The following is a 15469-nucleotide window of genomic DNA, read 5'->3' as shown; positions in this document are numbered from 1 at the left end:
TTTTTTTTTTCCCCCCCTTTCTTAACTTTGCAGTGAGAGAAGGGCCTCCCTTGCTGCTGGAAGCGCAGCCTCGTGTCGGGAGCCAGGCAAGCCCCACGTTCCCGCATGGGCCGTGGGCAGCCCACGGGAGGTGCAGCTGGTTCCTGGTGCTCAGCCGGGATGGTGGCAGTCCCCTTCCTTGGGGACAAACATCACCCTGGTGCTGCCCAGCCTGGGCGCGCTGAGCACGGTCACCCCACATCCAGACCTGCTCTGCTGCCTGCTCCAGTCCAGCTCGGAGGGCGAGATACCAGAATAATTCCCCCAGGAGCCAGGTCTGGTATCATAGTGGCAATGTTTTTGTTTTTTGGTTTTTTTTTTTTTTTTTCTATAAGTGTAGAAATGCTGCCACGCACAGTACTGTCCATCAAACTCGCGTGTTCCCTGTATGACGGTGGTTTTATTTGTCTAATTAACGCATGCCAGCTCATCTCTTGGATACCTTCATTACTGTGTTTGTACAGCGCCCAGTGCAGCAGGACAGCCTGGCTGAGGCGTGCAGAAGGTCCTGCAGTGTAAATACAAAGTGCTGATGCGAGGCACTTAAGGCACAGTTTCTCCTTCAGAAGGAATTTGAGAGATTTTTCCAAAATCACATACTCAATGCATAACGAAGTCTTTGTTGGGTTTACAAAAGGCAGCATATTTTCCCAAAACTTGAACTTTTGACTGTGAGAGTGTGTTTGGCTGGTAAAAGTAAAGCCTTAGTTATATCTGTGCGTAGTGACCAGCAAAAGTAACCGGTGACCCCCAGTCATTGCTGTGTCTGAGCTTTTAAACCTATTGCTGGCATATGGACTTGCCCTGTGGGGACATCGTTTGGTTGTACAGATGTCCCCATAGTTCACTGGGAAACAAAGCCAGACTTTCTATTTCAATCTTTGCATCTCCTATTTTTCCTAAAATTCTATTAATATTTAAATCCCTTTTAAATTACCTCCCAAGAAGTAGTATGGGGGGGGAGGGGAGGGGGGGAAAAAGTCTTTATTTTGAATCCTGTGCTGGTATCTTACGCAGCACTTCTGAGTTGTTCCCTGAGCATGATTAGTTTTAGTTTCTGATACCTGGAATGTTGATTTCTAATTTGAGAAATAGCTTCATACCTCCTACTCTGCTAAATCACATTGACAGGAGTCCCAATAATCATGAAAATACTTTCATAGGAGAGTAATACCAAAGGTGCGTAGAGTTACTATAGCAGATTATTGTTGGGTTTTCTACACATGAAGTTAATTTCAATATATGTGGATAATATGGGAGATAAGCTACAGAATAAAGTATAAAAAGGAAAAAATAAATATTATGAAGGAGTTACTTAATAAAATGGATGACATTTTGTGAGGTACAGTGTATTTGAATGAATGAATTCAAACTGATGCTGCTAGATCTCTTTCCCTTGCAAAGAGCTGCAGTGTAAGAGCTTATCAGAAATAGCAAAGCCTCTCAATATTTTTCTGTGATTAATTAATATTTCTTCTTATGCATGTGTAAACTGAGGCTCAAAAAATTTGCTCTTTATCCCAAGTTATTACAAAGCCAAGTATGAAATCCAGAGGACCTTGTCTGTCAGCCTTGCTGTACACAGTAAGCAACATCTCATTTCTTGAAGAAAATGAAGTAATGGGTGATGAGATTGCCAAGAGCTCAGTCCTGCCTTGTGGTGGTTGGTGCCATTTTCCAGAGATTTCTGGAATAAGAGCAGGATCTATAAATCTTACTGTTATCTCATTAAAAGCAACCAAATGTTTGGGAGTAGAAGATAGCAGGGCTTGAAATGCTTATTGGTTTCCCTTGGAGTAAACTTGGAGCTGTTGTTGACTGTTCAAAGGGAGCCACATCCAGCTCTTCTGATTGGAAAAACATGGACAGGGAGAAAAATGCCAAGACCCGTAGCTGCCTTCTGTCTCCAGCACCAGTGTCAAAACATTGTAAAACTTCAGTTTGAAATTAGGGGTTTAAGGCTTGCAGCTCACTGATGTCAGGAGGAGAGCAGCAAATGGAACCACCAGAGTACGTAGCCCTCGCTGTGTTCGTTGGGTTGGCGCCGAGGAGTTGACCCTGCTTGCCTCTGTATCCACGTGTGTAAAACTCTGCTTTTCTACATATTATAAATATATTTACTGGCTTGATTTGAAAGCTTACATAGACAGAGGTCAGACCTATGTTTAAACAGAAGAAATTACATAGGTCTATGCAGTTATTTCTCATTCATTCATTGATATTTAATGACAAGTATGGGTCAAGCTTTGTCTGAAACTTGCTATTTGCGTACCTGCCTTCTAACAGTGACTTGGATTATGTCTTTTCATGCATAAGTAGAATCCTTAAAAGTGAAATTATGAAACTCGAGAGCCTAAGGACACTTGATGGGCAACATCTTTCACTTGTGACACGCTAATAACAGGCTGAACCCCTTGGTCTTTGGGCTGAATTTAGTGTGCTCGCTGCAGCTGTTGGTAAGCAACTGCTTGTTAAACTGTGAGGTATTTTCCTTTGAGAAGTATTTCAGTCACGCTTGTCATAAGTAGAATGTGGAAGTCATTTTAAGTAGATCCTCTTCCAGACTTGACCCAGAACTCGGGCAATGGAGTGGAAAAAGCTCGTGGCCTTTTTTCCAGAGCTCGATTCTTGAAACGAATCAGCCTAAAAGGAGGTTTGCTGCTGAGGACTTACAGCAGGGACCTGGTGGCAGGCGCCTCACGGGGGAAGGCGGTTGCGATGCCCAGGAATGTCAGTTGTGGAACTAGTTTGAGCAGCTTTTGGATGGCTTCATTGTTTGTGCCGCAATGAGCAGCTTCGCCATCACCTCCCCAAGCCCGAGTTTCAGGTTACAGTTGTGCGCAGACTGTATGAAAATCGCTGTCTGGGAGTTTGTGGTGCCGCAGATGTGAGCGGTGGTGGGCCAGCCCTTGGCTGCTCACCGGGTTGGGGCACACCAGTACAACACCTTCAGCTGCGGTTTTGGCTTGTGCCGTACTTTGTGTTCACAGGAAAGACCCTTAGTGCTCTGTCAGTACCCAGAACAAGACCTGCCCATCTGCATTTTACTCCTAAATGTATGAAGAAAGGAGTTGCGATGTCCTGTTGTCAAGGTCTACTTTCTAAACGCCCATTTTAAGGCAAAGCAGAAGGGGGCACCCCAGTTTGTGCTATAAGTTTATGCAACTCTTAGCGATGAGTGAAAACCGGCCCTTTTATACTAATAAGCTAGAGGACTTAAGAACTTGTAAACATCTTTGCTCAAAACTTCCAGCAATGGGCTGAGTCCTCGGGTGTGGTTAAGCCAGAGAACATGTGGACAGTTAATTGCTTAGTTTTGTAATTAGATAAAAGTAATACTGTAAATTTAAAAAATAATCAAATGTTCTTGGCCGTCCCCCGAGAACTGCACTCAGTGTAGTGGCTTAGTGTTGGTGTAACGGAGGGGAGAATGTCACTTGTCTTGTCAGGGATGCCATGGACAAACAGCCTGCAGTGAGTGCAGAACGGTGCTGTGAAAACACTGGAAATGAAAAGCAGAAAGACTGGCTTACAAAGGATTGCAGGTGTAATTAATTAAAAATAAAGTAGAAAAATCAGAAAACAGGCTTGACAAATCATTATTCCCATATGAACGTGTTACAGAATCCTTCAGGTAATATGTGTGAAGTTACTGGAATAGTATTGACACTATTATAGTGGCGTTTAACTCCTTGTTACGTTCTTTGAAACAAAATTAGACTATAGTAGAGAATCACGCTGATCCACTGGATTTGCAGTTAGGTGAGGAAGTAATCGTCTAGTGTTAAACTGTCAGTGGTTTAGGGAATTTTATTTTTAAACTGAAATCCCAAATGCTGAGTGATGGTTTTAAGTTTATACACCTCTGCTCAAATCTGTCTGTGTGAGATCCCATCCATCTGTGTACAGGGTTGTATTCACTTGGTAGTACTGGAAACAACGTGGGCATAAGGATGTTCAGGAAAGCGACTCCTCGAAACTGAGCCAGTTGGGTGAATCCACAGATGTGAAATTGGAACCCAAATTAAAGGTCACATTTTATGTTTTACAAAAATGTGAGGATTTCAGTGAGTTCCAGGGAAAACTGATACTTCCAGGGCCTTGGTCTCTTGGTGGCCACATGGGAAAGTCATGTTGAAGTAGGCGACAGAAACGAAACGTTTTCAGGGAGTTCCTGTGGTTTGGTGTCTGTTAAACAAAAAACCCTTCTTTAGCGAGGCTCCTTCCCTTATTGATACAAGAGTGTGCTTCCAAATTGTTTTCTTTTAGTGCTGATACTGGGCTGGGCCCTGCTTTCCTGGGGTGTGGGACAAGGCTGGGTGTCTCTCTGTGTGCTCCCTGCAACACCTGGGACACCTTGGTCTGACTCTGTGCTCCCTCCCACTGGTGAGCCCCCACGCAGGTGAAATCCAGACTCGAGCTCCCTGTGTGTTAGGTGGTTTCTGAGCATGGAAGTCTCGCCGTTTCTTTTGTTCAAGCAATAGCTTGTTTTCTTATTTGCTTTTTAAAATCAGAATCAAAATGGGGTTAACTTGCTGTTGGTTTGTACTATCTCATTGCTCCCGCGGTTGTAACGCAGACAAAAATCCAGTGACTTCAGGCCAGTGGGAACAGTAGAGCTGTGCACAAAAGCAATTTAAAACGCCAACACTGACTGTGTTCCCTAACACACAAGTTAGCATACACGTGCTGAAGTCCAGGGATCCAGACAGCCAGATGACAATAGTTCTGCAAGAACTCAGACCTCTAAGGCTGCCTTTTTCCATGTCTTTTCTCTCCGCAGCCCTTCTGGGCCAGGTGATGATATCCAGTTGGCTTCGCTCCTTGATCCTTCTGAGCAACCCCTAGTTGTTTCTGTGGTGAATGGAAATGTTGACCCCGTGGATGCTGCTGAGCTGACTGCAGCAAGGTACGGTACAGAGCCATTGCAGCTGGAGCGCTGGGAGGCAGCTGCAAACTCCTTGCTGGTGTGAGCGGGTGGGGGACCGCGGCGGTCGGCACCAGCCAAGAAATTGTTATCACTCTTCTTGGATGGATATATGTCTGGTATAGCCAGTTGCTGATGGGTTTGTTGAGTCTGTCTGCAGTCAGTGGAGCATCTGTCAGTGGAAATCTTTAGCAGCGTTTAAACCTCCCTCTATCAAAACCTTCAAAGGAAAATGCCGTTTACCTTTCCCTGAGAGTGAATCACTTTGCCATATAGGAGGATCATGCCATGTGAAGGTGCAGTATATGCCTTATATTTTTGTAGGTGCTTATACTTTTTTTTTTAGATTAGTACAAGGTAACTGATCCTTTGGGCATTTTCTTTAATTTTGATAAGTTCCTTAACAGTATAATTCTGATTATAAAGACTTCAGATATCTCATATCTCTTGGACACTGGGCTTTTTGTCTGCTTTTACTTGCCCTGAGAAGGAAAACTGTTGCTTTATTTGTGCTGGTGGCAGCTGAGTTGTCAAGATCTCTGGATCTATGAGTTTGCCTTAGCTGCCAACAGTAGAGGAAGCCTTGTAGGGTGTGTTTACCTTTCAATCGTTGTGAATTCAGTGGAGTGTAAACATACACAATATACCTAAGCTAGCATTAAATTGGTTAGCTGAAGTAGTAATAATATGCTGTCAAAGGCAGAAGGGAGCTTGTGTTGTTTGCTCAATTCACATTAAAAGCTGGGTGACTTTGCTCTTCAGCCCATACTGGTCTTCCATCAGTCCCCAAGCGAGTTAGTCATGCTGGTTGAGTGAATCTGTGAGAAGCAAATTTTTTCCTACAATTGGAATAAGATGATCTAGAGAAGCTTACAGTGAGAAGCTAATGATGTGGATTTCTTCCAGTTCTTGTAAGTTTTTTACTGAGTTGTGTTTCTTTGTTTTTAACAAATGTAATTGGGTTACTGATGGGGTTTTGTGGATTCTGTTTTTTCTTGCTAATGGATTGTTGGCCATAGTAGCAAGGCAGTTAGAGAAGAGTGAGCAGTGATTGAGGTGGAGCTGTGAGCTACTTTCTGAATGCGGACGAATGAAAAAAGCCTAACAACAGAAGTGCCAGGAAGATTTATATATGGTCTCTACAGTACAGTCTGAGATAGAAGACTGTTGCCCTTGGGGTGATAGTTTGCTGTTTGTAGGGGAAAAGTCACACAAACTGCCTATGATTAAATGTCACCGTAGGAAACATTTAGGAAGAGCAGTCTTAGAGTGTTTTGATTTAATGCTTGCTGTAAACCTCATGAATTCACACTGTTCCCATTGTCATCTGGATCTGGAATTTTGAGTTAATCATATCTTTTCTTTTGATCTACTTGATAACTTCTGTCTCTAAAATGTTTTAACATTTGTTAATGTCCAAAAGGTAGTCTCGGGGTTCCGTGCCTCATCCCAGTTAGGAGTGCTGGTGCTGAGCTGTGGTTAGTCCGTACAGGGTGGCTGAGCCCAGTTGGGGTGAGGATGCACAGGCTGTTGCAGCAACCACAGGATCTGGCTCTTGTTTCCATATCCTGACCTTGAGGAAGGTGCAAGGATTTTTGCAAGGGTTCAGTGCTAAAAAGTTGCAAAGCATGGATGTTCAGTGAGGAAGTAGGTAGTTTTTCAGTTCCTGAAGTGGAGGAAAGTGAGAGGGAAACACACTGTGGTCAACTGGAGTGAAGCTGGCTGCAGGTAGTTATCCTATGTTTGTTGTTTTATTTTTTTTTGTTTATTTTTTTAAAAAGCTGCACAAGTTAACTCGTCAGTATTGTTTGTTTTTCTTACTCCTTTATTTTGCTTCCTTGTTCAGCTTTAGACGTAAAAGCCTACCTGTTCTCCTTGTACCTGCCCTTCCTGTCCAGGCTGTTGTTGCTTGCCAGCTTCTCTATGAGCCTTGCTGAGGTGTTCCCTGGTGTCCCTGCAGCAGAAATGCAGCATCTTCCATGTGTGCCCACCTGCAGATGCAGCTGGTTGGCAGAAGAGAAGTTAATACCAACGCAGCTGGGACCCTTGCTTTAGCTCCTGTCTGAAACAAGCATGGTGCAAGTCTCTTCCAGCAGTAACAAACACTGCTGAACTTCCCTGGGGTTTGGTCAGACCTAAACTGGTAATAACGTAATGTCAGTAGCAAATTAAAGTAGAGCTCTTAAAACGCCTGGGATTGTGCTCAAAATGAGGATCGGCAACAGCAGGAGTGGGTTTTTCTTATCCAGGGGAAGAGTTTTAGTGATGTTGTTCCATGTCATTGCTTTATCCCTCATCTTGTCTTCACCTGTGACGTGGAGCAGATTCTCGTCTATAGAAGTAAAATGATTGTACTAAAGCCACTGTTTTTTTGGCAGCTTTATGGAGAAATACTGCACCACTGCTTTTCAATATGACTGCAAAAAAATCCTCTGGCATACACACGTGATGTCTCTGTGTCGAAGCCCACTGGTTATACCTCTGTGCTATACATTTGAAATGTTACCAGAGCTGCCAGACGGCATGATGCTATTCCAGTCTGTCTGCAGTAAAGTACAATTATAAAGTGTTTTCCCCCAATATATTTAGTTATTTACTAATAAGTTCCTTTTGTTTCTATGTATTTCCCTGTCAGGGGTGTCACAGAATGCACATGGTGTGCACTTCAACAGGGAAAAATAATGGTGCATATAAGGTAGGGGTCAGTTTGTGCTAAATGTCTTCCATATGGCAGTGCATAATAAGAGATCAGGTTGTCCCTCCATCTGTCCAGTCAAGAAATTGTATCTTTGTTTTGCTTCTTGAGGATGGCTGTCTGCCTCTCCCCTCCACTGTTGATAACATATCGATCAGGGACAGCGGGGCATCATCTACTCAGTAAGCAGATTTTACTTACTGTGTCTACAGAGGAATGCCCTGAAAAGAATTAGGTAAAAAGTTCACTGGCTGTTCTGCCAAGCATTTTTGTTTAGCAATGAAACTGAGAAGCCAAGTTCACTCTGATTTGCCAGTACACGTTGCACTAGGAGAAATTTTGGCTAGACGTAGCTTTTTTCTTTATGCTGCAGGTGCACAGCTCTGTATCAGGACTTTTGTTTTACATGAGAAATGTTTGGATTGGAAAGGCAAAGATCAGTGCCCCGGCTGTACGAGACCACAGTTTATCTGGGCTTCATGGTTAGAGGCATTAAACCTTTCTGAGCAGTGTCTACCTGTTCCCTGCAACTTACTGCCTGTCTTGTGGGCAAACAAACCTGCAAGTGCCCAGGAAAAAATGGCAGCTTGGAAAGAACTTACTGCATAAGTTGTCTTTAGGGTCAGGCTATAGGTAACAGGCAGGGCAACCCAATCTGGTCCCTTCCACATGCAAAGGAAGGCTGCTGCTCTTGCATTTAATCTCCAGCTGAGGTTGCAGAGCTGTAGCACCGCGTTTAGTCCAGACCAGACAGAACTGTCGCAGCTCTGGTGGGAAAACTAGGGAATGAGGGCAGTTCTAAACTGAGTTGGTGTTGGAAAGTGTTGCGTTCCCCTGCATCAGCTTCTCCCAGCTCCTCTTATGCAGAGGGCATGTTAAGCTGTTATAATGGAATTTGTGATAGGTGATGTCGGATGCACTAAAAGCTGTGTTACTTTATCTGCAGACGGGCCTTTCATGGTTGCATAGTTCACAGCCTGGGGATGCTCTCAGGGTGTGCTCCTCAGTGTTGACATCAAAAGCAGGCAGGAATACCTGGGGTTATCTGTATATACAGAGGGTCAGAAAGTGACTTTTGAGAACTACTTTAGCAGAGACAGAGCTTGAAAAATGTGTTTTCTAATCAGCTTGACTCTACAGGATAAAGACTAGCCAATGTGTAGTTTATTGTGCGCTGAGAAGACTTGGCCCTTTTGATAGTATCTTTGCTACAATCGTTAGAATATTAATAGTTGGAAAATAAGTTTAATGGCAAATCTTTTAGTAAGAGCTGTGGAGAGGCAGAGGTTTTAATGTCTGAGCTGATACAAGTACTGTGAGTTGATACCATGAGTCGATACGTGTACTGGAGTTGATGCAGGCTTCCTCTGGAGGGTTTAGAGTGGATGCAGAGTCTGTGCAGTTTGTGCAGTCTGCACCGTTTCTGAGCTGGTTTGCTCCTGCCTTCTTGTCCCTTGTGAGCTTGTCGTGGCACCATGGGCAGCACCCATCTGCAGGTAATACCCATCTGGCGATAGGCAATGCTCAGTAGCACTGCACTGTTGCAATTCTACCTGCAAACCACACTGAACAGTGCCCGTATTAGCCCCACACCTGGTGTGATTAGTCTTGCAAACTGCTTCTCATGGCCTTGCTCGACATTCCTTGGTACTTTGGACCCCTTATCAGAGAGGCAGCAGTGGGGAAAAGGGGGTGGAGGCTGCCTGTGGCACCCAGTCCTACAGCCCTTCCCACGGCACACGGGTGGACACCTCCTGGTTCTTGTGTTGCTGCAAGACGTCGCAGAAAATACAAGTACCATCTGCATTTCTGCTGTGTTCCTTGCATGCATAAGGCAGCTGACCCTTGGCAGGCGTGGTCTTTGTGGGAATCCAGTATTTGGCAGTTTAGCTGAAGCTTGGAAAGGTGAAATTATTTATGGATTTTAACACATGCACACACACACATATATATATATACTATATCCCATAAAAGTAAGCCCTGTGCTTTGTGACGGCCAGGGAGCAGAGCTCTTCTAAAAATGCCTGTATTGTGATAGCTAGTTTTGCTTTACGGAGAGTGTTAGGAATGACATTAGTCAAAGTAGATCTCTGAAAATTGTTGAATTCTATGTGGAGAGACTTGAAGGGGGAAGCTGAAGGGCTACAGATGGGCGGGGGGGGCTGTGGAAGGGTGTGAGGGAACAGGTGCTACTGTAAGCAATTAACTGGGATGGTTTTATGTGTACATAACATAAGGTCCATAATTTTATGTATGTTTGGTATTCTTGCTTGGCTGGGCCCTCTTGTGAATTGTTTGGGTTTTGCAATTCTTTGTTTACTCTCCAAACAGATGTTCAGTATTCACTTATTTTTAGCAGTTTACTTTTTGCTTTAAAATCTTACTTTCCCTAATCTTCGTGTGACCCTATATAGTCACATCGCCTTTGTATATATTTGATGCTATTACTATATTAGGACAAAGACATTTTTAGCAAAGGAAAAAGTCCTTTGCATGAAAAAGGAAACAGCTTGCTTTTTAATCATTATTTATTTATTTATTTAAACTTGATGTGACTGGAAATTTAGAAAGTTTATGTTGGTATCAGACCAATTTAGACAAACTGGGGAAAGGGAATGAAGGAAGAAAGGAAGGAAGCAGTGCGTAAAGCAGAGATAATTTCTTAGAAGAAATGACTGAGTAGTTATCCCATATGGCACAAAGCAACTCCATCAATATCAGCTAATCAAGGTAAACCACTCAGAAAGAGCTTTTGTGATCTTAGTCATTTAGTGGATAAACACTTGGGGAAATAACTGTTCTCGTGCTCATGTGTATTGTCACTAAAGTTAGGGCTGTGATTTATGTTTGTCTTCTGTTTGTTTGTATACGTGTTTCTAAAGAAAGGAACCAACCGTCCCTGAACTTTACCAACTCATTCAGTAACACAATTTAATCTACCTTCTCCAATTACAGTATAATTACTGAGGGGGGGAGGAGAGAGGAAATTTTAAAAGGAATGGCTAAGATAGCTGCTTATATTTAGTTCAGGAAACCTAAAAGAAACTTCTCAGCCAAGGCCTGGTTCCACCAACATTTCCTTCAACATTTGTGTCTGGATCTCTAGAAGCAGGAGCTGACACGAGGGAGGCTGTTGTGTGTGGCTGTTACCCCAGGACATCTGTGTCCTTCTGGAATGTTGGAGGGGCAGTGTGGCATGACAAGACCCTATGCCGCTCCTGCTTTTGAGACATGAAGTCATTGGTTATTTAGTTCCTTTTCTGTCATTAGTTTAATGAGCGTGGCCGAGAGCAGGGCAGTAGTGTGGTTATCAGTGTGCCCGAAGTGAGCGAGAATGCAAACAAGCTTCTTGTGGGGTGATCTTTTGGATACACAGGTGATTTACACTCTTAAAGAACATGAGAAGACTCAGGAGAGATGTGTCTAAAGCTTTTTTTCAAATGTGGGTTTTGCTTAAGAAAACAGGAAGTTAATGGAGCTGTAAGGGTGCCTTCTGCTCTGGCCTGCCTTGAGGATAGGGAATGGCCCAACCGCTCTCCCCTGTGTGCCCGGGGTTTGGGCAGACGGTGGGTTCCTCCTGTGCTCTGCTCCGTGTCTGTGTGCAAGCACTCCTCTTCTGCGGGGACTGGGAGCAGGCACACCTCCTCGTAGTGTCCCACAGTGCCTTCCCTTACTATGAAGAAAGTCAGTCTTTCCAATCTGTATTTGCATGCTCTGGAAATCATTACATGACTGTCATGCTTCTGAGCTGGGTCTTGTGGGGCTTTGTTGAGCAGAGGGACTTGTAGGAATTAACAAATACAGCAGTATTGCAGTCCCATAATCTTAACATTCATGTAATGAGTTCAGGGATTATTGTGCTTTTAGCTTTACAGCATAGGGAGAGCATTTAAAGTAACAGAATTTTTTAGTCCCGGATTTTATTTTTTTCTAAAACACAAGTCACTTAATTGAATGTTTGTATTGTACACTGAGGAGAAAGGGCTGTGTGAGAACTGCAAAGTAGTCATTAGTGATTTATGTATTTTACTAACTTCATATGCAGTTAAATTCCTCTGGCAGTTAATGTTATGGTCTATAAGAGCTGTCAGAACTTTGCAATATTACTGGTTATGTGGTCATCTGAGAAATTAAGTGAAATAGGGTTTGTAGGAAGGAGTAATTTGTGGGATGAAGGAGAGAGATGGAATGGAGGGGGGTGATGATCTCCTTAGAGCTCCTTAGTTTAGATCCAGCCAAAGGTCATCTTTGAAAGAGACTTCAATAAATCTTCATGGACACTTCTGAAATTGTCAGCTTATATCTACTAACTGTTTTGCAGCACTTCCAAGCCTGATATTGGCAAAGAAGTTGATAACCTCATTTGTAAGGATATACTTTTGGCTACGGCCCCTGGTGATGGTGTAGAACTGCCTGCTCAAGAAACTGAAGGTTCCACACATGAAAAAAAGAGGTATTGTGCAATGTTATTTCATACATTACAATAAACTCCCATGTCTGTACATACTTTGCTTAAGAAAACATAACTAGTGTGAAACAGGCTGAATAACTTTTACAGGTGTTTTGTCTAAGTTACATAGTTTGTTGCTGGATTTTGAAACCAAATGGTAGACTAGCAAAACCTGCTAACTCCGGTATATTTACTCCAAAAGACCAGAAGAGGGAGCTTGGACTACGCTGGTTATTACTATGCTGATCTTCCTACTATTTTTGATTTAATAAATTTTTAGTTTTTTTACCAAATGTTTTCCTTTCTTGAAGTTCAAGTTTGGCGTTTGTATTTGGTGGCTTGTTTGTGGTGTTTTGGTTTTTTTTTGTTTTTTTTTTTCTTCTCCTTTCTTTTGCGGGGTGGTGTTTGTGAAACTGTGCAAAATCAGGTCACGTTCAAGAGGATTGTTCTACTCATTCCCCTACAGGTGCTGCAGGCATCTTCCCCACCCCATGTTGCTGATTTGCATTGGAGTTGTCAGTACTGAAGGAATAAGTTCAGCTTGGTTTTGCTCTTGCTGAAGAAAGGTTGAATTATCTTGATTTCAAAGTTTTATGTTTCTCTCCTTCAGATTTTCATTGATTGGTGCCATAGTGTTTGATAGATGGCCTAGGGCATTTTTGCTTAGAAAACCCCCAAATGTGAGTCCTTCCATCACAAATATAGTCAAGACAAGATGTGTGCTTGGATATTCATGTCAGAGTTTCAGATGGCGCCTGTCTTGTGGGTGATTAACCAGTATGCTGTTGTGGCTTGGCAATAAAGGCATGCCCTTATTGTGACATCTATTAGTGGAAAAGGTCACAGCATAGTTGAGAATATTAAATGGGCATTCTCTGGAGAATAGCATTCTCCACCCCACAGATAGAGATTGTCAGCTTGTGCCAAGTACAGTACAAGACAGGAGACACCATGAGAAATACAGTTCTTCAGCTAAAGCTCTATTCAGAAATGTCAAAAGATGTTGCTGTCAGCAGGATACTCTGAATCACAAATTAAAATGCACGCAATAGACATGTTCTGCTCGTGGAACAGCGAATGAATAGCTATCAGCAAATGCTCTTCAAAAAACCATCCACAGTATAATATATAGGAAACATGTTGGTTAACTCTTTGTTCTAAAGTTCTGATTATTTTGATCAGAAAATGATGTCCTCACCACTAGTGTATGAGCTTGCTGAAACACAGTCAGGCCAAGTCTTCTGTGTAATGCTCCTCCATGATGCTGTACTGGACCCACCCTTTTTAACCTGTGTGTAGTTGGTGGGGAACAGAAGTGCTCAAATGCCTGTTTTGTACCACTATGCAACTTCTGTAATCTGGAGAGAATTTTCTGGATGAAGGGTAGATACCATGATCATTTCCTAAAAATGGAGAGAAATGGTCAGGTGAGGATGTAAGTTAGAAAATATTCACCCCGATATGTTGGCTCTTTCCAGAGATTCATCCAAAATTGTTGAACTTTACAGATACCCTGGACTGAATTTCACATTCTGTCAGTGCTTTAGTGTAGTCACAAATGACTCTTGTTTACAAATCCCAGTTGAAACCACCAAAACACACAGTGATCTTTTTCTTTTTCCCTTTTCATTAGAATTCAGCATTAGAGAGAGGAGAAATAATTTTAGACCTTTGCAGACAAGCAGAGCTGCTGTGCTCACATATTTAGATTGGCTTATGCCTCTGAAGTTTGTTTGGTTTTGATAATGATGTAGTGTGTTTAATAATGTAAATGTCTGTGTGTGCATAAGAATCACTTGGATGGCATAAATAATGGTGTAATTAAGTAATATTAGTAGGACTGCTTAGTTCAGAATCAAAATCCAGCCTAGGACGTCAGTAATCAAAGCGTACACCGGCAAGCATCCTCACAATGCCTTGAGAATAGCAGTCTTATCACCCACAGCCTTCTTCCTATAAAGCTGAACTTGCATATGTGTTCTTTTTGTGACATGAACACAGACTCTCACAGATCTTAATGGAAATTAAGATGCATACAGAGGTGAGAATTGGAGGTATCTGTGGGATGAAAGATAATTCTTGCATCTTCTTCAAAAGCAAATATATTACTGTCCAAATAGCTCTTTGCTGTTATAATCAGCCCCTTATGTAAATACTTATTGGACTATCTTGCATTTTTATGTGATTCATGTGTATCAAGTCAAATCAGCCATGGAAAATAATAGCATGCAAATTGGGTTATGTTTCACTTTGTCACATTTATGGCAACTGCCTGGATGGAAAGGTGCTAAACTTCTGCAAATGCTGTGCCACCACACAATTTTCTGCAAAATAGATCCTTGAGGCATCTCAGTCTCCTCTGTGATTATGATGGTCACATTATGAACTGCGTCACAGACACTTCATAATCTGGGATAAGTGCTGAGATACTGCTAGTGAGTGTAACTTGTCCTTTATGGAAGCCCTAAGGATAGAGCTGGAAAGGGGCTGAAGAGCCGATCCATCTCTTTGACAGTCCTGTGAGGAAGAGAGATGGGTATAATCTGTTCTGTTGAGCAAAAAGCAAATGCTGTCTTTGTGCATATCCTCACCCATAGCCTCACTACCTACTTGGAAAGCTATACCTGTGGTGCTCACTGTGATTGGAGAGGTGGGTCCTACCTGGTGTTAGATACAGGGTCACTTTTCTTTCAAAAGCTAAAACAGACTGGAGTCAGATCATTTTGAGAGACTCCGGATGCATAAGGAACTTCTGCTGATCTCTGAATCTCTGAAATTAAATACACATTTCTGTTTTACCTAATTTTCCTGAAATGAGCCTCAAACCATTTGGAAGCACAACAGCAAATCTTTCTATGCGAAAGGAAAAAGTCACAACAATCTTTATAGAAAGCTCCATTTTCTGCTTTTTTGGCTTTTAAAAGGTGGTTTCATAATACTTCCCTGGGAGGAAGCAAAGATGAATTATTGGTGTCACACTGAAAAACAGATAAGCCTTACGACTTTGAGTTTTATTTGCTTGATCACATGTTGGAAACAAATTTTCTCCTTTTGCCCACATTTGGAGAAGCTTGGTGTAAAACTAAGTAAATAAAAATCAATATATTGCCTTCATTTATGACCAATACTGATAATCCTAGACTGAGTTGCTTTTAATGATGTAATCAAAACCAAAAAGGGATTAAATGGAGTTCAAGTCCACAAGGCTTTTTTCCTTGAGTGAATTTAAGTTCTTTTTTAATTCACTCCTTGAATGAATTGAGGTTTTTTTTTTTTATTTGGGGGGGGACATGGGGCCTATTGGGTTTTTTATGTATATTTTATGAAATGGATAGTAGTATACATATAGTGTGTGTCT

The 15469-nt window shown here is 42.3% G+C and overlaps 1 protein-coding gene across 3 annotated transcripts in view; it reads left to right on the top strand.

Moving 5' to 3' along the window:
• Positions 1-15469, top strand: part of TACC2 (transforming acidic coiled-coil containing protein 2) — a 137500-nt gene that overhangs the window by 45694 nt on the left and 76337 nt on the right. For all 3 annotated transcript variants that reach the window (XM_042787749.1, XM_042787741.1, XM_042787736.1), the window contains exons 5-6: positions 4823-4948; positions 11983-12114. In XM_042787749.1, coding sequence (XP_042643683.1) covers positions 4823-4948; positions 11983-12114 — 258 coding nt within the window. The remainder of the gene's footprint in view (positions 1-4822; positions 4949-11982; positions 12115-15469) is intronic.

The sequence above is a fragment of the Tyto alba genome, unplaced genomic scaffold (genome assembly GCF_018691265.1).
Source record: "Tyto alba isolate M040663 unplaced genomic scaffold, T.alba_DEE_v4.0 Super-Scaffold_1, whole genome shotgun sequence".
Lineage (NCBI taxonomy): Eukaryota > Metazoa > Chordata > Aves > Strigiformes > Tytonidae > Tyto > Tyto alba.
Note: the sequence above shows the minus strand (reverse complement) of the source record. Positions and strands in the feature narration are given on the sequence as shown.